This window comes from Haliotis cracherodii, unplaced genomic scaffold (genome assembly GCF_022045235.1).
Source record: "Haliotis cracherodii isolate W230 unplaced genomic scaffold, xgHalCrac1.p SCAF_9, whole genome shotgun sequence".
NCBI classification, from domain to species: Eukaryota; Metazoa; Mollusca; class Gastropoda; order Lepetellida; family Haliotidae; genus Haliotis; species Haliotis cracherodii.
This window is the reverse complement of record NW_027266343.1, coordinates 33,756,069-33,779,785: the sequence shown is the minus strand read 5'-3', so window position 1 is coordinate 33,779,785 and position 23,717 is coordinate 33,756,069. Positions and strand designations below refer to the sequence as shown.

Here is a 23,717-nt window from a genome sequence, read left to right as displayed (position 1 = left end):
AGTCGACAACGCGAGAATGCAACATTTGGACATGATGCAAAATCTCGCAATCACGCAATCTCGACTTGTCAAATAAGGCCACAAAAACACAAAATCGCGAGAACGCGAGAATGCGACATTTCATTTTCTCGTGTTCTCGCGTTTTAGACGCTGTCCGTGCGCATGCGTAATATCATAAGGTCAAGTGCATGCGCACGTTAGTAGTCCTTTGGTCATGCTTCTTTCATGCTCTTCATTCTCCAAGTAGCATTTAGCAAAATTATGACTTGAGCTTGAAAATGCTATGTAATTTACAAACACGAAGTCCTATGTGGAATAGAGTAGAGTCCTCTTCCGTTGTGACAGTTCCCTATGTACTTTATATTAAAACCCTCAACATGCTCAATGTAAATTAAGAAAAGAAATTGTGTACATGAATTACCAATAATAGCGAAAACATTAATGTGTCCGAAAGCTGGAAACAAAACTATCACCGTCAGTTAGTGAGAGTAATTATAATATTGCTTAAAGCCGCATCAGCAGTATTGCAGCTATTCGCGGCTACACTGTCAGTTACAGAAATAATCCCAGGCCAGAGAGTTCCTCAATGAGGCAATTTTATACACGGCTAGAATATTCATTAAAATAAAATTCTCACAGACCAATTTGTAGCATTCGGATAAAATTATATTGTCCTATGTTTTGTTTTTTTATACGCTACAATATTCGCTACTTTAATAAATAAATTTTCATCCGCTCCCGCCTGACAATAAAACATCCTGCCTTACATTATTATAACGCCCTCAAATTCCTAGAAATGGAAGTATCGTTAATATGAGTGTTCCTCATACAGGTCACTTGGTATACACGTCATGTGGAAACTCAGATGTACATACAGGTCACTTGGTATACACGTAATGTGGAAACTTCAATGTATATACAGGTCACTTGGCATACACGTCATGTGGAAACTCAGATGTGCATACAGGTCACTTGGTATACACGTCATGTGGAAACTTCAATGTACATACAGGTCACTTGGTATACACGTCATGTGGAAACTTCAATGTACATACAGGTCACTTGGCATACACGTCATGTGGAAACTTCAATGTACATACAGGTTACTTGGTATACACGTCATGTGGAAACTTCAATGTACATACAGGTTACTTGGTATACACGTCATGTGGAAACTTCAATGTACATACAGGTCACTTGGCATACACGTCATGTGGAAACTTCAATGTTCATACAGGTTACTTGGTATACACGTCATGTGGAAACTTCAATGTACATACAGGTCACTTGGTATACACGTCATGTGGAAACTTCAATGTACATACAGGTCACTTGGCATACACGTCATGTGGAAACTTCAATGTACATACAGGTCACTTGGTATACACGTCATGTGGAAACGTCAATGTACATACAGGCCACTTGGTATACACGTCTTGTGGAAACTTCAATGTATATACAGGTCACTTGGCATACACGTCATGTGGAAACTTCAGTGTACATACAGGTCACTTGGTATACACGTCATGTGGAGACTTCAATGTACATACAGGTCACTTGGTATACACGTCATGTGGAGAATTCAATGTATATACAGGTCACTTGGCATACACGTCATGTGGAAACTTCAATGTACATACAGGTCACTTGGCATACAAGTCATGTGGAAACATCAATGTATATACAGGCCACTTGGTAACCTAAATTTGTTCGTCGATCCCTAATTGTGTGTACATTTAGAATTCACGAGTGTACCACATCGTTTTCGTTCACAGGCAGGCAGAAAGCCTTGATGTACTTATGCAGCTGCCTTAGTATATAAGTATAATATTGACAATTACTGGGCTGTGCTTTCGGAATGTTGTCTACCCGAAGGATTCCTTCGGGACCCCAGAAAACCGAAGCCATCCCCATCCTAGTTGACGGAACAGACGTTGCCTTCTTAGGATAAGGAGACGTTAGATATTGTCTCTGCTTTGACTGTTGTTTAGTCTCTGGCTGATAGTGGTGAACCCATGACAGTTCCATGCTAACAAATCGCTCAACAACATAAGCTGGGTCTGCTTTAAAACGACGTAATTCTCAAAGGATATGATGAACCTGGAGCGTTTCTGATCAGGAGTCAGAAGCCTTGGAACCCAGAGTGCTCAAACATCTATCATGCCCTGGCAGCTGAAGGTCTTCTTGATCGTGTATCAACTTCGAAGCTCTCTTTTCTCCTCTTGAACTCAGCCGTCCACCTCTTAACAGTGAAAGAGCATCATCCCCTAAAGTTGACACCATGGATGGCTGTAGGAGTTTCAATTGGATATGCGCAGTGACAGCACGGTAACCAATTATATCCCATTTTCACCAACATAGTATACCCAGTCACCACTTTGACGCCTGCATACATATGCTGCCTATTTAGTTCAAATACAGCATGTAACGGGGACAGTATTATTCTCAATACATGCAAACTGTTGAGGGAGTACTATACACTCTTTGTAGTTAGGCTCGGAACCTTCCAGTCACCCTTCCTATATGCAGAAATGATTGCACAATTGGGGAAAATGGCATTTACCGTATGACAGGGAACATTTAAAGTTGCAGAGACAACATTAAAATACAAACCACAGAGGTAAATAAATTACAGGAGTAGTGGTGTAACGCCTCGGGTCAAATAGCATTAAAGTTGGCAATGCATGTGACACTGAAGATTATTATTATGAAAAGATATGTTTTATGAGAGGCATGTCAAATCTTTTCACTTTCCATTGTACATTTTTAGACATGCATGATATAGGAGTTGACGTCCGTAACTTGATATAAATTTAGTACACATGTCGTGCAGGTGAAATATAACTGCATCCGAAAAAAGTTGCATACGCACCCTGTCGAGTAGGTAAAGACAAAGCAATTGCTACAACCTTGTTTTGTTTATTCTTGTGCTCATTGTGGCATGTTTTACACCATATTCTCGCTCACAAACGTTCAACCTAGTTTCAGTACAGGGGGACACGGTTTCCAGTGCTTGACCGCCCCCCAGCAGCCGTGGCCCCAGGGTAAGCACACCTTCACTATTGGGAAGAGATGGTGCCCCACAAAGCATCTTGGCCACAGACCATGTCCTGGCAAGCCGCCGTGGAGTTCCTGCCACTTTGTGAGGTCAAGCCTGGGGAGGCTGAAGCAGGACACACGGGGATTTCTGGAAACACAGAGTTGACCATTTCTTTTACACCATAGGGACACCACAGGGATTTGATACGTATTAGAATGAGTGAGTGAGTATGGTTTTACGCCGTGTTACGATGTAAATTGTAATAAAAAGGTAAATTGTAATACTTGCAGCAAATTGTAATAATTTTGACGTAAATCGTAATAACAACGTAAATTTTAATAATATTTGACGTAAATTGTTATACGCAAATTGTAATAAAAATTTACGTACGCACCCTTTCGGTAAAATGTAATAAATTCTTACGTAAATTGTAATAACCTTACTACCGTAGTGCCCAAGACGCCAAATGACTAGAAATGATCTTTGTCAGTTGAGCTTGCATTTTACATGTACAATTCGAGAAATACTGTGTATGATGAAGAACGTACAAAAATGTTAAGTTAGGGGTGGTTGGTATAGGCTTTATCGTACAATCGTCATTAAAGGGTGGTGTCAACATCGATAAATTTAAATGACTGAAAGATCCATCCTCGGGTTCAAAATGATGGGTTACACAACCATATATTCGACAAATAACTTAACTGTGACATATTGTTCAAAACTCTTATAAGGCTATTCAAGATGTTTTGCATGACTTGCTTCAACAGTACGTTGACCAGTTCCACACGACTGAACGAATGATGACGAAGGGTACAAACACAGGCTGGTCAACCAGTGTGTCGATTTGCAGTGGAAATGATATACGAGTTGATAAGGAGTACGTGATCCTTTTCTTGAAACAAACGAGGGAATTTAATCATATGTATACAATTCATTTCATTTTGACGAAGAATTCATATACAACAAATGAGTTGACAGATCCCGTGAATACACAAATAACATCCGATATCTTCGGATAACTCTTGTACAGTTTCAATCATAAATCCTGTTAATCATAAATTTCTTGCAATCAATTGCTAAAATATATTTGCTTGTATCCAAATACAAGGGAATTGAAAATTTATAATGAAAATATGTTTGTCACTAAAGTAAATTTTCTCTTTGACCTTGTAACGTACTTGCGGATCATTAAACTTGGTGGATTGCGCCAAGAAATCTTGATACGAAATATATACGTACAATAATCCCCTGAAAACATAACCTCCTCTGAAAGATTTAGAGGATTAATGTAATTTAATCAAGCACTGTAATAACATACTCTCTTAAAATTCCAATGAAATGACTGGTGACTTACCAAAAAGTCAAATTATATTTTGCTCCGATTTATTTTTACCTAGTTCTAATTGCCTACTCTTCTCACTTTTTTTCTGAAATTGAGTTAAAACTTCTAAATTTGAGAATGCAATATATGTCTTCAGAGGGTATTTCATACACTATGTAACAGCTGTTTTACCCCATTTCAAATTTGGTTTCATGCTGAATCGCTCTTTTCAACTACTGCTAACACTTTAAATGCAAGGAAAGCATCCCAAACATATATTTTTATATATAAATACATTGTGTTGATAACCACGTACTTAACCTACAGAAATAACACTCCAGTGAGTATAAATATATACAACAATGTTCGATATATCAAGTTTCAAAAAGTTCTCACACACCACACTAAGTCATATTTAATGACGATTGTACGATAAATGCTGTACCAAACTTCCCTTAACAGTTTTGTACCTTTGTATATTTATGTACTCCAACTGTTCGGAGTACAGTTTGTGTTTCTATTTTATCTTTTGAACTATCTTACTTTGTTCATTTGTTACATGTTGTATAACCTTTAATTGCTCATATCAGCATTTTTGTGGGACCTCTCACAAAGTAGTGTCACTCATCTTTCACTTTGAACTATATGTGGAAGTGCAGTCATAAATCTGATACCAATGACATATAGAGGTCGTATTTACTGACTGGCATACATACATACATACATACATACATACATACATACATACATACATACATACATACATACATACATACATACATACATACATACACACACACAAACACACACATACATACATACCTATGTGTGTATGTGTCTCTATATATGTGTGTGTGTTGGTGTGTATATGTGTGTGTGTGTGTGTGTATACTGATGAGGGCATAGTATCGGAGATGAATATAATTTGGTTTCTTAGTTAGTCACTATTTTTTACATTGGAATGTTAAGAAGGTATGCTATAATTTCAATATTTTATTACAGTGCTTGATGTTAGCCGGAATTATTTTAGTCCTCTTAAACCCCCAGAGAAGATTATCCTCTGATGTAATTTCTGTCCGTATATATGTCACAAATCAGTGATAACTTATGAAAAAAGTAATTATCTGTTTCGAAAATTATGTACCGCATTATACGTGATACCATAGTACCAAATTTGGTATCAAGGTTGCTCGTCGCAATCCACCAACGATTGCCGAGTTTAATTATCTTAGAATACTCTTCGTATAAGGTCAAAGAGAATATTTACGTTAGTGACAAAACCCTTTTCATTATAGATTTTCCATCCTTTCAATTTTGATCAAAACAGATATATTTCAGCAATAATTGATTGCAACAAATTTATTAAACATTCTGATGCTCTTTGAAACTCAACAAGACATGCCCGAAAATACAGGATATTATTTGTGTATGCATTGAATTATGATTTCGTGCCGTTATCATGATGGATTCTGTTTTTGTTGTTGGGGCAAGGAGTTATTATCCCAGCAAAAGTTATGAGTAAGTTGTTGTTAGTTCTTCATGACATATGAAAGGAATGAAAACAGTTACATTTATTCATTTATTTCATTAAATATACTTCTTCCTATGAAAGGAAATAATTTATGTTATATTAATGATCCATATGTTAATCATACATTGCTACAAATATTGCATAAGTTAACATGGTTTGCATTTATTTATTATTATTTCTTTATCTGTGAGAAGTTCAGAGAGATCGAGAATACACAATATCTAATAGTATATGCAATGTACGTCAAGAATATCCACGCCCCTCTTTTGATATTAATAAAAAAACATTGTATATAATGTTATGTATCAAGTATTCTCCTTTCCCATGCATGGGAAATCTATGCTGCATTTGCTGACGACTGAGTTTTTTTCCTTTGACATTGCACAGGAGATCTGTCACTCATTTGTTGTATTTGAATTCTTCGTCAAAATATAATGTATAAATACGATTGAATTGTCTCGTTTGTTTCAAGGAAACGGTCATGTGCTCCTCATCAAATTAGGTAAACCTCCAATGCAAATCGACATAATTTCAGGGTCTGGTTGCACAGAGCTCTCGTCGGTAACTCGTAACTCAATGTTATTGCAATGGACTCCTAGCTAAGCTACTATTGGATGATAAATCAAATAAACTTTTTGTCGAATAGACGTACCTAATTTAACCCGATGATGGATCTTTCAGTCATATATTTCGATGTGTACAGTTGCTAGAGTATCATTCTAACAATACAGCCATGACACAAGCTGCACGTAAAATAATTGACAAAGGTAGTCCTTGCGGGTTCACATACCTACATGTACATCGCCCAGGACATTGTCATTATTTGCTTTACATCCTCCGAGCAACGTTAAAAAAATTGAAACTTGAATAATAATAAAAAATTGATATTATGTATATGAACATGTATAAATCAGCTTGCACACAGACTACTGCAGAATGACATGTCATCCATTTGCTAGTTTAGTTTAGTTTAAACATATTTTATTCACAGAACAAAAGGAGAATTGTATTGGGGACAAGTTCTTGCAACTTAGTAAACCCCTCTCTGCATTTAATATGTACAAATATACAGTTGCAAAATAAATAAATTTGCTTCAGTCAGTAAAAGTCAGACTTTCAACATTTACACATCAATATATTTGTGTAAGTTTGTTACGTTATAATAATTCCATTGTGTATATTACTACCTACTTTACCAATTGAAATATGATTCCATTAGGTTAAATATGAACAATTATGATGAAAATCGTCAGTAGGATATATTACAATTAAGTACAAAACACACAGAGTATTTCTCAAATAAATAAGAAAACTAAGTTCATTCTACTAATTAATCCTGTTCTGGACAACCATAGAAATGAAATTCCAATGCGTTTACATATACATATAATTATACAACAATGTACGATAACGACCTCAATCCTCCCCCACACCTATACTTTAATCACGATTGTATGATAAACCCTATACAAACCCTGACAAGGATAGGTTCTAGTCATTTAACGCCTTTGACACTAAACTTATAAGGTTATTACAATGTACGTAAATAGTTATTACATTTTACCGCAAGTTGAAATTATTACAATTTACGTCAATTTTTATTACAATTTGCGTATTACAATTGACGTCAAATTTTATTACAATTTACGTTGTTATTACAATTTAGGTCAAAATTATTACAATTTGCTGCACGTATTACAATTTACCTTTTTTTACAATTTCCGTCGTAACACGCCGCTTTTAGCAATATTCCAGCAATATCACGGCGGGGGTCACCAGAAATGGGCTTCACACATTGTACCCATGTCGGGAATCGAACCCGGGTCTTCGGCGTGACAAGCGAACGCTTTAACCACGAGGCTACCCGACCGCCCCGTATAAGAATGACGGTATAGACGTACGCCTTAACTGCAAGGCTATCACCAGAACGAGTTTGATTTTATGCGTGTTTGAACAATATTTCAGTTATTTAACAGCTTAGGAGGAGGGAATGAGTAAATATCGGGGTTCCGTTCATTTTAAGAAAGTAGTTCAACCCTGGTGATCGCCGACGCCCACAGGAATGTTCCACATTGTCATATTTGTTCGGGAAAAATAAACAGGTTTCTGCATTTAAGGCAATATCAACTTTACTATCTCAAAACCATCAAAATATTTCTCAATGCCATAGTCAGTACATGAAGTGTACGCATCTTTTCATATTATATTATGAATAGCATCTTTCACTACCAGACATTTCAATGTGCTTCTTATAATGCGCCAACTCCACACCCTAAAGCGTGCTCAAACCCCTATATTATTACCCCAAAAATGGATCAGTGTGCACTCAGTACAACCCATGCTGCCTTTGAGGCGCTAGAGGGTTAACAACCACATTGCCATCTCATACTACCGGGTACCCATTTGCTGCTGAGTGAACAGAGGCACATTTCGAACAATGTCAATTTCCTAAGAAGACACTACATGTGCTACATGAGATTCAGTGAGGGGAGAACCAAAGCCCGAGAAACTCCAGCTGCCAATCCAGGAGTCCAGCTGCCAATCGCTGTCACCCACACAGCTACTCTCCGAGACTCTTAACACCAACTAAATTGCGCTGTGAAAACTGCTCATCTTTCAATTACCTGCCTGAACCACGACACACAAAACGTAGGCAAGGTGTGGCCATGTGGTAAGGCCAGCCATATTGTTCCACTCGGAACCACCACCGACATGCATTTTACACATGTGTTTACGCGTGACCTACCTTCCAGATGTGGTTTTGAAGGCGTCTATCTGCACGTGGAAGGTGTTGGTGTTGTCACAGAGGAGGCGAGACAGGCTGCTTCTACGGATCTCTTGGAGTTGGGCTGTGAACAGGACATATTTCAGATTGGTGATTTAGAAGTGCTATAAACTCGGAAATAGTTACAGGATGTCGTCATATGGTCTGTATGAGGTGTGCAGGCGTTAGGCAACACACACTTTCTTTATATCCAAATTATGTAAGTAGCAGGTGCTACAGGTAGAGCAGGGTATACTAACCCTTTTCGCGAACACTTGAGTTATCACTGATTTTCAATGATCCATTCATAACTTTCATCATCATTTTGACTTGAAATCTGTTTCATTTTATTAGTATCTACCAGTTTATTAGGAGGAGTGAAAATTCCGTGTAAGGGTGATAGTATTGGATAGAATCGGGCATCGTGATGACAAGCAACGTGCCACATTTAGAAAACTCCATGGAATGTCTACCATTACACATCATTCCTGGAATGACCTAACCAGACCTTTGATGGTAAAACTTTGATTGAAAAGCTGAGTTGTAAGCAAAATAATACACGCTTGGCCTTCAACTTTTCATTCGTGAGTGACCATCTGTCCATCCCATAGTTTCATTTGTTGATGGATGACCAACCACGTCAGGAAGATGAAAGTAACAGGCGAGGATACATAATGAGAATTGATACTTAATGCTTCTCACCGGGAGAAAAGCGAGTGTGAGGACGATTCAGTTCAAACCAGAATCTGTCTCCCTTCTTCAATGCGGAGAACTGGTGGGCGAGAAGACAGCTAAACGTGGGTCCCACCAAACTCCCTCTGAGGGGTCGTTCTGACAGACCCCCGGTGAATAAATCGATATCTGCAGGATGTCTAGAATTTTAAAAGAAAACTTCATTGAAATATAAATAAAAGCGAAACAAATGTAAAACTTTTTCAAATATGTATCAGCTAACAATTTCTCTCAAAACCAAATCAGAGAGACTCCTGAGAGTTTATATGGCTAAAGGGTTTCCGCCCCACACTGACGTATGTGCAGCACATGTGGTGTCTCCAAAGGCATGTGACGAAATATGCCTCTGTACATCAATCAGGGAATTGGTACCCGGTAGTATGAGCATTCCCTGTGTGGTACAAAAACATAAGGCAATACAAATGGCATTATTTGTATTATTTTTATTATTATAAATATATAAATATTCAACATACTGAAACTACCTTTAGTCCAGGTGATATATTGAGTTATTCCCAGTTCAAAACAAGCGGAATGCTGAGAGGTTTGATAACGTGATTATAAAGGTTCACAGTTTCACATGTAAGGCGTCCGATTTAACTATATTTTATTGGTTTGTCGGAACTGCCTCCGTCTAGGGTGAAAATAATAAGTTATAAGTTGGGTCAAATGTCGGGTTTTATATCTCATGACCTCTCTTCCTGAAACAGTCCTCGGAATCACACAAAGAACAAATATAGTCAAAGAGGAAAGTAACAGTGATCATCTTCTTATTCGTTATATTGAGGTTTATTTAAGCCTGTAATTCAAAACACCTCGCGATTGTCGTTCAGATATTAAAGTTCACATGGGTGTAATGTAACTGACATCTGACCAAATGGGCTTTCGTAAATAAAATGAAAACTTGTACAACAGCTTGAAAATAACAGTAAATGTAATGTATGAGGGGTTTTGGGGTTGTTTTTTTTTTACCCTAATGCCTATTAAAACTGCAAGTTTGTCTTTTACACGTGGCTTGTTAGAGAAAGCCAGTTAGTCCATATCATCAATATAATTAATAGTCAGAATCAAGCAAGTACACAAGAACAACTGTTGTGTTTTCTAAGGTATACAAATGAATTGTCTGTTCATGTGTCGGCCTTGACAAACACCTTCAATTTTACACATAAATACTCTTCGCCGGTTCCTCATGCTTGGAATATAACATAATGAATGGCATTACTGTCATGGCGAGGAACATTTGTATTATGGATGACAACTCACATAGATTAATCAATGACATTCACACAGTGATTCAGCATCTTGTCTTTTTGCATCTTAAACAAAAGTCCCATTTCAGTTCACTTCACCAAAATGCGATCACCCATTCACCACGTTGAACTGAATGCTTTTCATACACGTGACATCAGTGATTCAAGATGCTTCGCTGCACAATCAAAGGCGTCGACAAAAATTTACCCTGAATAAAGTACACATAATGGGCTGACGTCAGGGGGCTGTTCATGTGAACTATCGTATCACCGTTTTTTATACACGTAACATCAATCAATGAAGATATGTCGGGTTGACATAATGTATCCTTGTTAACCATGATAAATCAACCGTTTGACACCGTGCTGTACTCAATGTCCCCAGTGGGTGTTTTGACACTGAGGAGATCAGTTAGATTCGATGAACGCATGAAGGGAAAGGAAGGTGAATGATAGTGTGTTTAAGACGAGGCAGCTAAATATTGTTTGAAAAATCCAATAGCAAGAAATTCCACGTGGTCAATGTTGACTTTTGATTGTATAAATGGTGGAATGTTGCTTTGAAAGATACCACCCCCACCCAATTTACCGCCATGTCATCAAGATGTTTTACTTTTCTGAATTTTCCCAAATTTACCGACATGTCATCGAGATGTTTTACTTTTTTTATTTTTCCAAAATTTACTGCCATGTCATCAAGATATTCTACTTCCTGGACGCTTACCCAATTTACCGCCATGTCATCAAGATATTCTACTTTCCGGACGCTTACCCAATTTACCGCCATGTCATCAAGATGTTCTACTTTCCGGACGCTTACCCAATTTACCGCCATGTCATCAAGATGTTCTACTTTCCGGACGCTTACCCAATTTACCGCCATGTCACCAAGATGTTCTACTTTCCGGACGCTTACCCAATTTACCGCCATGTCATCAAGATGTTCTACTTTCTGGACGCTTACCCAATTTACCACCATGTCATCAAGATGTTTTACTTCCTGGATGCTTACCCAATTTACTGCCATGTCATCAAGATATTCTACTTCCTGGACGCTTACACAATTTACCACCATGTCATCAAGATGTTCTACTTCCTGGACGCTTACCCAATTTACCACCATGTCATCAAGATGTTTTACTTCCTGAATGCTTACCCAATTTACTGCCATGTCATCAAGATGTTCTACTTCCTGGACGCTTACACAATTTACCACCATGTCATCAAGATGTTTTACTTCCTGGACACTTACCCAATTTACCGCCATGTCATCAAGATGTTCTACTTTCTGGACACTTACCCAATTTACCGCCATGTCATCAAGATGTTCTACTTTCTGGACGCTTACCCAATTTACCGCCATGTCATCAAGATATTCTACTTCCTGGACGCTTACCCAATTTACCACCATGTCATCAAGATATTCTACAACATCAGGTGCAGATATGGCCAGTAGTTCTTTCCGTACAGTTTTATCATCTCGAGATTATGAATTGTGAATATCATTATCAATCAGCATCTCATCACATCTACGCGATTTTTTATTCCTTTTTTTTTTAATCAGCAAAATATGGATAAAAGTCAACCAAAATTTACATATTTAGATTCCTCTAAACTAAAAACATATTGGCAACTATGATTCACATTTGTGTAAATATATTTTGATCTCATTAATTGAAAACCAATTTGATTACTCAGTAAATAAAAGTTGTTCTTTGGAAGCATCTCAATAAAGAATTTGACAGGTGGGACCTACAAAATGTTCATGCTTTCTTGCTAAAGTATTCGATTTATACAGATATTTACAAAGGATGCGTTACCTCTTTCAATGCACAGACATTATATTTCTTGATCATCTAAGTTTACTCATCTTTGATCCATGATATGTGTGATAAAACATCAATATTAGGTCATATATAGTTAAGACTTTATTTTGGTTTCTGGGTCCTCTGCAATGCACTTCCTGTACTACTTGTGAGGCAACACATGTACGTAAAACTGACCAAACAGCAAATGACTTAATCTACAGTTTGTTGTTTTGAAAATTCAATTTCTAATTATTGAAAAGTTAATGTTATATTACACTAGTTATGTTTCTTTATTATATCAATTGTGTTAAATTGTTTGATTTCTGTATGACATTATAAAATATGTGTTGTCTTTGTTTTTGTTTTTCTTTGCGAGATATGTATATATCTCACATTGACAAAGTATATATGTTTTAAAAGCTTATGAAGAGAGATTTCATTTGATATGCATCATGACACAATTGAAACACAAACTAAAAAATATTAATATCACATAAGACACACACACGACTTTCGGGGCCACATTTGACCGTGTCCCACCACTCCAGTTTCGGTAGACTATTTATATGTTATAAACGGATCATTTTTGTTGCACTATTTTGATTGCACCAGCGCTCAGAAACATTTCAGGTATATCACCGCGGTCTAGAAGAAATAAAGACAAACGGTCCGTTGAGAGCATGAGCAACAACACGCCGTCAGGATACGTCAACCGAGAACCAGAGCCTGACCACCCGATCCCCATTCAAGTGGGCTCCTGCCTCTTCTGAAAGGGAATCCTTAGAGAGTGTAATCTAAATGTTCGTATGTCTGTCTGTCTGCTTGTACTAGTCCGGTCTTATGTCGGTTTTATAGTGCTAGCCCACCGAGTTAGAATGTCACAGTTAAACACTGATAACCCACGCGACCCCAGTCTTTGTTTTAGCCCTAATTCCGAGCATAAACGCAAGGTAATAACAAGTACCATCTTTTGACGTCGTTTGGTAAGACGCGCCCTGGGATCGAAACACCGACCTTCCGCTCTCCGAGCAGATGCTCTATCCACAAGACCACGGAGGCGGTTTCAATGACAATGACGATGCTCCTACCTCAACATGCATTCAATATGCACCTACCTGTAAACTGCGGCAAGTCGTCTTGTTGTTTCTACATCATGGTCGACAAGTCCTCCCGGGGCCGACAAGAAGTTAACCACATTTGACAATCCACACCATCTCCTGAAGGAAATGTACCCGGGCAGACCATGATCACGTCCTCTTTGGATATTCAGAGCTGCAAGATCGAAGCTGGAGTTCGCTTGAATGAACAGGAAATCCGTCACCTCCCGTGACATGAATCGGTCTACTCTGCATGGCCTGTCAATCAGCTTCCCTCTTAAAAATTCATGAACTGCCTCCCCATTGCTCGAGGTTACCATGGCAGTGTTACCGAACATGTCTCGCGTACGAACGACACGATTCACAGAGAAGTCCTGTCGCCTCCTACTAACAGTCGATCTTATCAAGGAGTGTCCGAAACGAAAGGCTGCTGCTGCGAAAGCGTTCCTTATGCTTGGGTCAATGAGTTTGTCATATACATTATAATACCCCTTAGATGGGGAATTCAGTCGGTATTGTGTCAGGGTTGCCCTGTTCAACACCCGAGGAAGGAAGTCGTTGTAAGTAATCTTCTGGCAGATGGCACCGATGATTCTCCTGCTCTCTTGAAAGAGTCGTTCGTCATTCCAATGTGGGTTGATCTTCTTGAGAGTCAGGGCTATCCTGTTATGCTCTCTCATGAAGATGGTTTGTATGCTTGTTAACCCCATCTGCTCGTTAACGCGCTCATCACCTGCCATGTAATATATCTCGAACGTATTCAATAACCATTTAAATTTAAAAAGTAATCATAAATCAAAAGTCAACCTGCAGAGGGAAAATGGTATTTTTTATTGAAACGAGCAAATAACGGAAGAAACTAGTTTATGTCACTTTATTTTTCGATAAAATGCTTTATATTGTGAACAATCTTTCTTCATTTTTGAGGATACGGACGACCAGTCAGCAAAGGCGCAGCAATTGGTTCTGCGAATTTGCGATCCTATGATGTGCCATTACCGTGGTTAAGAATCCCATATATATCGAAAGATTTAAACATTCTTCGCCTTGATTATGTTTCTTGGTTTGTCACCAATATACCCGTGTTCGGGGATTTCACGGAAGTGGTAATGAAACCTGCATCACTTCATACAGTTCCTGTACAGAGCGGCGTAAAATTCAAACCACCTCACTCCACCGTTTTCGTTAAGAACAGATGAATGTGTGTTCTTTTAATTGCTAGATACCTGCTGGTATGCTTCCAGAAGTTTCAACAAAATATGAACAGGAGCATAAAACCTCAGTAATGACTAACCTGCTTTGAAGCACTGGTCGGTACAAACCTCCAAATTGGATCTGTCTCTTGGAAGAAGTGTAAACTGTGACATCTTCAGCAGACCTTAAACATATAAATTAGTACTTTGATATTCTTCAATTATAACACAGAGATTATAACACAACAAATCATTATGATACTATATTGAACAAAAAATGTCAGGGATCATAAATATTTGGAGGGATTGTTTTCGTTTTGTCAAAACTGAACACACAATTTCACAAAGATATCCCCAAAAATATTTATGATCCCTAACGTTGTTTGTTCAGCATATGTGAAAAGGACTCAATATGCATTATTGGGTTTGAAATGAATGTACTAGCACAAATTCGAACTTGTGCAATGTTGGGTTTTTTTCAACAATTTTAAATTTGAATTGAGTTCGCCAGAACACATCCGGGTTTAAATAGTAAGAAATATGGACGGTGAATTTGAATTTGACGGTGCCAGACCGCGAGTTCGACAAAACCGGGTATTAGTACCATCCGATTTCGAGACACTGGTATTCTACTGTAGTAGTGGACATAAGTGAAATGTCTTATATTTGAGACAAGCTATTTACCGCCGACCATCATCCTAAGAGATGCCACCTCTTCCGGCGTAGACCCGTACACCTGGGAGGCGTCTATATACGCCGTCAGTTGGTTCATCTGCTCGGCTGGTACTACAGATGAAAGTGGCAGAGTTCAGTTAACTTGCGTTACTTTGAGTGAGTGAGATAGTACGGTTTTACGCCGAGTTCGTTTTGCAATATTCCAGCAATATCACGGCGGAGGACACCAGAACTGAGCTTCAAACATTGTACCCATGTAGGGAATCGAACTCGGGACTTCGGCGTGACGAGCAAACGCGCTAACCTCTTGGCACACCATCGCACCTTATGCATGGGTACAATGTTTGAAGCTCAGTTATATATATATGTTTTGAACAAGTTCCTGTGACATTGAATAAGATTTAATTCAAAGTTATGTTTTTTTACCAAATATGAAACAATTTCGGTTTGCAACAGATAAAAGACTGGTTTAATTTGCCATACTGACTTCAGAAAAGGCGTGATTTCATGCCAAAATGTCAATTTACAAATCAATTGCGTGTGTGTCCACCTCTGGTTGCGATGCAAGCAACACATCTTCGTCTCATGGAATGGACCAGGCGTCTCACTAAGTCCTGTGTGATATCTGTCCATATCTGCTGGAGCATGTTTCGAAGTTCCTGTAGTGTCTGTGGAACACGTAGTTGACGTCGAAGTCGCCGATCCATCTCATCCAACATGTGCTCGATTGGTGAGAGATCAGGGGAGCGAGCCGGCCAGGGGATGACATTCACGTTGTTTTGTTGAAGAGAATCCTGAACAAGTCGAGCAATATGAGGCCGGGCGTTGTCGTGTTGAAAGGTAATGCTTGGGCCATGACGACGCAAAAACGGTAGATCAACATGGCCGATGATCTCGTCGCGGTAGCGCTGTCCATTGAGACTTCCCTCTACCACCGTCAAACGGATCCTCTAACTTGCTGTAATCCCACCCCATACCATAACGCTGCCGCCCCCGAACCGATCTTCTTTCATGACACAATGATTGACGTAACGTTCACCTTGACGTCGGTACACTCGAATCCGTCCATCGCTGTGGTTGAGGTGAAAACGAGACTCGTCAGTGAATAGAACTTGTCCCCACTGCATGGCCGTCCAGCGTAGACGCTGTCTTCACCACTGTAAACGTGCTTGACGGCGGTTTCCTGTCAAAATGGGCCGTCTGGCGGGTCTTCTTGCGACAATCCCTGCACATCTGAGGCGACGACGTACGGTTTATGAAGATATTCGTCGAAGGCCAGGGATGCTTCTTGCAGTCACTGTTGGTGGCTGGAATCGATTTCGTAGGTGTGTTGTTCGAATCCAGTTGTCTTGTCGAGTATTGGTTACGCGTGGCCTGCCACTCCGAGGATGATCTCAGACTGCATTCGTCTGTTTTCAACGATGCCATGAACACCAAATGGTGTTTTTGTGGACGTTAAATTGTCTTGCAGCATCACGTTGACTCGATCCTGCTTCAAGCATACCTATGGCTCGCAGACGCTCATTTTCGGACAGGCGTGGCATTTCGTAATGTTGGATAATTGCGTAATTTTGTTGTTTTTCTGAGTGGTTGTTGTCAGCACGATGCTAAACAATGCATATGGACTCCCGTTAACGCACATGTATTCATGCCTATTCTTGAGGAGTGAAATGCATGGGTCTTTTTGCATGGAATGCATGCTTTTCTGTGATTCCATACATGTACTACAATATTGAAAACCAAACTGTACTTGTTTGAAAAATACACTAAAATATTGGTGACACAAGAACTTTTGTGTCGATTATTATATATTATACATTATATATAATAATTAAAGAATCTGAAATCTGGCTGACATACTGTTATACATCATATTTAATTCGATTGTAAATAACATTAATAGGTATCAGGCTATAACATTACTTCTAAAGATAAATAAAACTCGATTTGACAGTAGAAATGAAGACATTTATAGTCAAAGGCAAAAGTAACAGTGATAATGTTCTGTTATGTTTTGATGTTGTCCTATTCTTGAGATAAAGCTGCCAAGAGAGCATGTTAAGCACAATTTCTCAGCAAAGAACAAACATCCAACAGAGTAAGCATATTCAGAAACTTACTTCCAGAACATCTAGAGTTATCCGCCTGGATAGATCTGGCGAAGTGCATACACCTACTCCGGAAGTGGCGGTCACCGAGTGGAATCGGGATTGGAAAACACCCGTCTCTACAGAAGGTAATTGAACGGATTATCTTCAAGTAACTCATCAGAAAAAAAATATAAACATACATATGTCGTTATTGAACACCGACATCATTGCACTGTTGGGTCTTGTAAAGTCGACGACAGTCACATAATTATTCTCGCAAATACGCAAATATCTTTACATAAAAAGTTGTTGTTTGATCAAGGTCATCAACATTCAAGGCCTCCCTAAAGCTTCCCAAACATTTTATGGTAGACATGTGGAGGACACATTTCCAAATTTGACGCATAGGTGACAAAAATTATGTCTGATTCAATTCCCTATTTTGACTTGTACCATAAGTTCCCATATTTATTTTGGGTGAACAATTGACTTCCCTTTGCATGTGTTTGTGACGGGTGCCACCGGTGGGCAGGATACGCTCGACTTTTCGCGAACACCTGGTATCATTACTATTTGATAGCGATTCATGAACACATCCTCAAGATATAGTCGGAATTGTACAATCAACTATTTCTACTGGGTATGGAAAGGGTTTAGTCGCTTTATTTACTTCGGAAACCATTGAATTGCAATCTTCCAAGTCACCGAATCTGACCACCGTCCCTTCGGTCGCCTCTTAAGACAGCATAGGTTTCTGAGAATCAACTCTAAACAACTCCCTATGGTTCTGTGGTTACGGATCTGTAAGCCTTAGCCAAATGTACAAAGGAAACATGTAACCATCAGAAGATGTTACTGTCCCAACTCTTTCGAACGCATGCAAGTGTCCAGATACTTGCAATCGAACCTCCCTTCTGATTAGTGCGTTTCATATCCCTGAATTCGATGCGGAATATCGAACACGGACATTTCCCCGGACTCACCACCCCAGCACCCAATATTCAGTGAGTAATAAAACATTCATGAACCAACCGTAAGCTGACGTCGAGTGTGGTTCTCATGTATGGTGGCACATCGTCGGGGCAGCACGTCAGAGGCATTCCATTTATCCCTGTGGAATATAAGCATCCAAATGATGTCCATGATCAAAAGAAATCTCTGCTAAAAACGATTCCGACTATGTCATGAACAAATGTTTATGAATCACTATCATTTAGTGATGGTCCAAGGTGTTCGCGAAAGAGGGCGGGACAGAGCGTTGTAAAGAGGGCGGGGCAGACTGTTGTAGAGATGACGAAGCAGAGCGTTGTGAAGATGGCGGGACAGAGCGGTGTAAAGATGGCTGGGCAGAGTGTTGTAGAGATGACGAAGTAGAGCGTTGTGAAGAGGGCGGGACAGAGCGGTGTAAAGAGGGCGGGGCAGAGTGTTGTGGAGAGGACGAAGCAGAGCGTTGTAAAGAGGGCGGGGAAGAGCGGTGTAAAGAGGGCGGGACAGAACGTTGTAAAGAGGGCGGGGCAGAGTGTTGTAGAGAGGACCAAGCAGAGCGTTGTGAAGAGGGCGGGACAGAACGTTGTAAAGAGGGCGGGGCAGAGTGTTGTAGAGAGGACGAAGCAGAGCGTTGTGAAGAGGGCGGGGAAGAGCGGTGTAAAGAGGGCGGGACAGAACGTTGTAAAGAGGGCGGGGCAGAGTGTTGTAGAGAGGACGAAGCAGAGCGTTATGAAGAGGGCGGGGAAGAGCGGTGAAAAGAGGGCGGGACAGAGCGTTGTAAAGAGGGCGAAAAAGATGGAGTACAAATCCTGATTAGAGTTCGAAAAAGCGGGCAATATTTTATGGTTAAATGATTAGGTTAGACGTCCAACGCACCTGTTCTGATGGGCGCCAGTGTAATGTCATGATCCAGGAACTGCCCCCATTGCATCACCATGCTGGTGATGCTGCGGCTTACAGGATAACTGTCGTCAGGCGTGTGGACTGTTGTGCTGACCAGGCGAGCGCTAGGAAGAGGAATTCCGCCAATACCTCGTAAACGTGGAATGCGCATTCCTGCGTGATAATACAAACAGGTATTATTTATATTTCCTTTACGCTCCATTCATCTAGTTTCATGCTTTTCATCGAATTCAAGAAGGAAAAAAACGCATCTAATATGCAGAGACAGTGAGTATGCTTCTGCGCTCATTTGGGACTATACAAGCCATATCACGGAAGGGGACTGCAAACAGTAGTATGGCTTGTTTGTTGGTTTGTTGTTTAACGCCGCTAAGCATTATTCCAGCTATATGAGGGCGGTCTATAACTAAAAAGAATATGGAACAGACAATCCAGTGATTGACACCATCAGCATCGATCCACGTAATTGGGATATGATGACTTGCATCAATCAAGTCAGCGAGCCTGACCACCCGATCCCGTTAGTCTCATAGTCGCCATTTACGGCAAGCATGGATTCCTGAAGATGTATTCTATCCTGCATCTTCACAGGTCGCATGGTTTGTATCCTGGTCAACCCCAACTTCTCGTTAACGAGCTCATTTCTACTCATGCAAACTCTATTAATACTAGACAACACTGACCCGAACAACAAGATGTGGTTGGAGATGTCCTTAATTACAAACACTAATTTTATGACACAACATAAACAGACGCAAAAAAGAAAGTATGATGGCTAAAAATAAAACGAACAGGAAATGGTTATCAGATGGTGAAATTTGATATGGGTGTCATAGGCGATATCACATGCATAATATCATCATATTCATGCCATGTCAGAAAAGAAGAGAGAGTTTACGCCGACTTCAGCAACATGGCAGCAGTATCATGTCTAATGCCATAACAATGGGCTGCACAAACTTACCCTTTAGAACCAGAGATTTTGGGTGACGAGCCTACCCGTGAAGAATACAAAAAAGACATAGTTCCTACCGTCATCATATTGGGGTCCAAGGAACCTTCTGAAGGGTATGTACGACTTCCCCCAAGTGGGGTTGTGGATGTTGTTACAGCTGCCGTCAGAAGTGCGAAATTTGTGTCGTTCGTCACAGAAAAAGCTTCTGTTTGCACACATCCCATTGGCTCCCACCATAAGGGCATTCGTCATGATGGCAGGGTCCACGGCTCCAGAGTTACCACGGAACCTGAAGCATTGTCATACACTCTTAGTAATGAGCATTTTGTATTTTTTACTGGATCTCTTTGCTTAAGTTTGATTTGTTGTGCTCATTCAACAAAAGTTCATTGGCCCTATTTTAACCTGTGTTCTCAATGGATATTTTATCGGTCATAAAATATACCCAAGGCAGTTTTTTATATTATTTTCCACAACACACATCCAGTCTGTCCAGCGAAAAAAGGTTGGTTTCTGCAAAGTTTGAAGGAGTATTTGACTTGTGGATTTCAACTTCTTGGTGTTTTGAAGGGAACGTTTTGGTAGGGATGCAAGTAATTTTATGAAGCCTGTACTGAAACGTCGCTTGATATTTGGTCCATCTGCTACATTATGTGAAGGCCTCCTGGATATGCTGGTCGTGGTATGTTGACTTCTAAGACGCCGTATCGTGTTGTTTATTGAGTTGATATTCTTAATTTGGTTATCCCATCAGGACAATTTCTTATTGAAATTTAGTCTTAGATTGGACCCTTTTGAAAAAGATTATTCTTCTGCGAAAGAGAACGACCATTTGTGATCTGGAGAGACAGCTACAAATGACGAGATATGTTTTTATCCAAAACTAGGAGCCAGAATTTTATTTTTTTTAAACATCTTGCAACAATGTAGTTTTTGTGACAGGCAGTTTCTTCGTTTTTCAACAGTCAGAAGTATAAGTGTATTTTAAAGACTTTTCGGGGATAATTTTCGATAACAACATTTTATCAACTGTTTTCTTTGTGGTGGCAGTTGAAGGTCTTCTTGATCTTTGATCATCGTCGAGGCTCTTTCTAGCCCCCTTGAAACTCCGTCGTCCAAATCTTAACAGTGGCAAACGAAGGAACATTGTCCCCTTAAATTGAAACCATGTCCGCAAAGATGGCAGTTGGAGTTCCTTTCCAACTCTGGAGCCCTTTCAGCTTGAAAAATATTATGACAGCGCGGTTACCAATTTTCTTCATTTTAATCAACAGAGAATACCTAATCACTTTGACGCCTGCAGAAACATGCTGTTATGGGTGTATTATAGCCACCTATTCGGCCACACCTCGCATGGTGATCTGTCTGGGTCTTCTATGGAATACTGTAAGGGACGAGAACGCGAGATCGCCGGAAAATGAAATGTCGCATTCTCGCGTTTTCGCGATTTCGTGTTTTTGTGGCCTAATTTGACAAGTCGAGATTGCGAGATTGCGAGATTTTGCATCATGTTCAAATGTCGCATTCTCGCGTTGTCGACTTTTGACAAAAATGGCTATGTACCAAAAACACGAGAATGCGAGATCGCGAGAACGCGAGATTTTGGCCAAATCTCGCGTTCTCGCGATCTCGCATACTCGTGTTTTTGGCATATTTACCTCGTTTCCAAAGGTCGAGATCGCGAGAATGCGAGAACGCGAGAATGTTCCTTACAGTATTCCATAGTCTTCCCATCCCCAATGCAATTGTTAAACGGAACAATGTATTCCAGTCTATCTTAGCAAGCGGTGTGTTGCCAACACAGAAGATTAGTCCTGTCAGTGATCGATGCTTTAATAGAGCTATTATGTACCTTAGAGTGTATGTGTGATAGCCCTACCTTTTGATACTTCGTAATGTATTGGACATGCGCTCCTGGTAGTTGTAGCCCAGTGCTCGAGCCCTTGGGCTACTGCCCACAAACGCCGTGTGCATGGCTCTAGCTGATCTCCCGCTGTTCTTATCCGCATCTGGTACGGGTAAAAGAGTGAGTGAGTGATTTGGCTTTAACGACGCTTTCAAAAGTATTTCAGTTATATCAAGGCGTGTCAGCATGATGTGACAGCGAATACCGCAGTGAGTGACAAATCTAGAAACAATCATGGCGAAACAGGGTTCGAACCTGAAATCACAAGTTTCTGAAGCATCAAAGGAACGAAACTCCGCACACCCATGTCCCCTATAGAATCGTGTCTAATATAATCCAATATACCAAAATACACCAGTATACTACATATAGCCCGAAAGTGAGTGAGTGAGTGAGTTGGGTTTAACGCCGCTTTTAACAGTATTCCAGTTATATCGCGGCGTGTCAGCTTAATGTGGGAGGAAAGCTCGAAGTGATGCAGGTCTCAGACGTTTACCACTTCGGTGAAACCCACGAGCACGGGTATGGTGCTGACAAACATAGAAACATAATCGGGGCGAACCGGGATTCGAACCCACAATCATAGGTTCGCCAAGTGACCAAGGGACGCAAGTCTGCACAGCGCATCGCGGCGCCTCGGACGACTGGGCCACCCGTGCCCCCTATAGCCCGAAAGGCATGTATAACAGCTATAATATGAGAAAGTTATGATGGATTTAGAGTATCAAACATATCTATACAATTGAATTAAACCATCCGCATTAGAAAAGACTAGTACATATAGATAGAGTAATTTGCATTAGTATAACCACAATGATTATAATTTTGTTCAAAGCGGTACTTGGTATTTACGATTTAACTCAACCATAAAGAAGTGGCAATACATTGCTGCTATGTAAACATGCAAATATACGATTGGGCATATGTAACTAAAATGCAGTAGATTCGCTATTGTTCGGTATATCTTAAAAATGTGTTTCAATCGTTTCCCCGTATTTATTCCTTTACACAATCAGTTGAGGAAGACAACAGAGTGATTATATTAACTGCAACCTTATCATCGGGTTGGGAAAAATGTGTAATAATTAAAGGGATTAAAAGGCTTCTCTTACCTGCGAACCGAACATCGAGAGCGTGTTGGAGGGAATAACTCTCTCTTATCTCCTGCGGTGTCTGCGATAACACCCACTCAAACAGTCCAATTACAACACATATGAACAAGCACACGTGGTGGTACAACTTGTCCATAGTTACAACCGGTATTTACTTGTTCTTTGGCCCAGGTGTTTATCCGTGTAAATCACGCTGGACAAGGATTAGCACCCACCTGTAAAAAGATATTTCAGTTTAATGATAACTTTTGTTTGTTTGTTGTCTTTTTCATGTCACGCTGGACAAGGATTAGCACCCACCTGTAAAAAGATATTTCAGTTTAATGATAACTTTTGTTTGTTTGTTGTCTTTA

The 23,717-nt window shown here is 39.9% G+C and overlaps 1 protein-coding gene across 1 annotated transcript; it reads right to left on the bottom strand.

The window, feature by feature from the left end:
• Positions 1 to 2,973: 2,973 nt before the first annotated feature.
• Positions 2,974 to 23,500, bottom strand: LOC139451850 (salivary peroxidase/catechol oxidase-like). The gene is made up of 12 exons (XM_071233150.1): positions 23,365 to 23,500; positions 22,226 to 22,355; positions 20,424 to 20,635; positions 19,365 to 19,544; positions 18,534 to 18,612; positions 17,532 to 17,638; positions 15,421 to 15,522; positions 14,838 to 14,921; positions 13,562 to 14,276; positions 9,359 to 9,528; positions 8,639 to 8,741; positions 2,974 to 3,187 (listed from the first exon to the last, which is right to left on the bottom strand). Exons 1-12 carry the CDS (start codon positions 23,498 to 23,500, stop codon positions 2,974 to 2,976), a joined length of 2,232 nt encoding a protein of 743 aa, XP_071089251.1.
• Positions 23,501 to 23,717: the final 217 nt, after the last annotated feature.

What these genes read in the sequence shown, in the direction of transcription:
- LOC139451850 (XM_071233150.1), bottom strand. Translation starts at nt 23,500, where the DNA reads ATGGACAAGTTGTACCACCACGTGTGCTTGTTCATATGTGTTGTAATT. An exon ending in TCTCGATGTTCGGTTCGCAG is followed by an intron (nt 22,356 to 23,364) that starts GTAAGAGAAGCC and finishes TACCCGTACCAG; the next exon opens with ATGCGGATAAGAACAGCGGG. An exon ending in CGACCAGTGCTTCAAAGCAG is followed by an intron (nt 14,277 to 14,837) that starts GTTAGTCATTAC and finishes ATTACATGGCAG; the next exon opens with GTGATGAGCGCGTTAACGAG.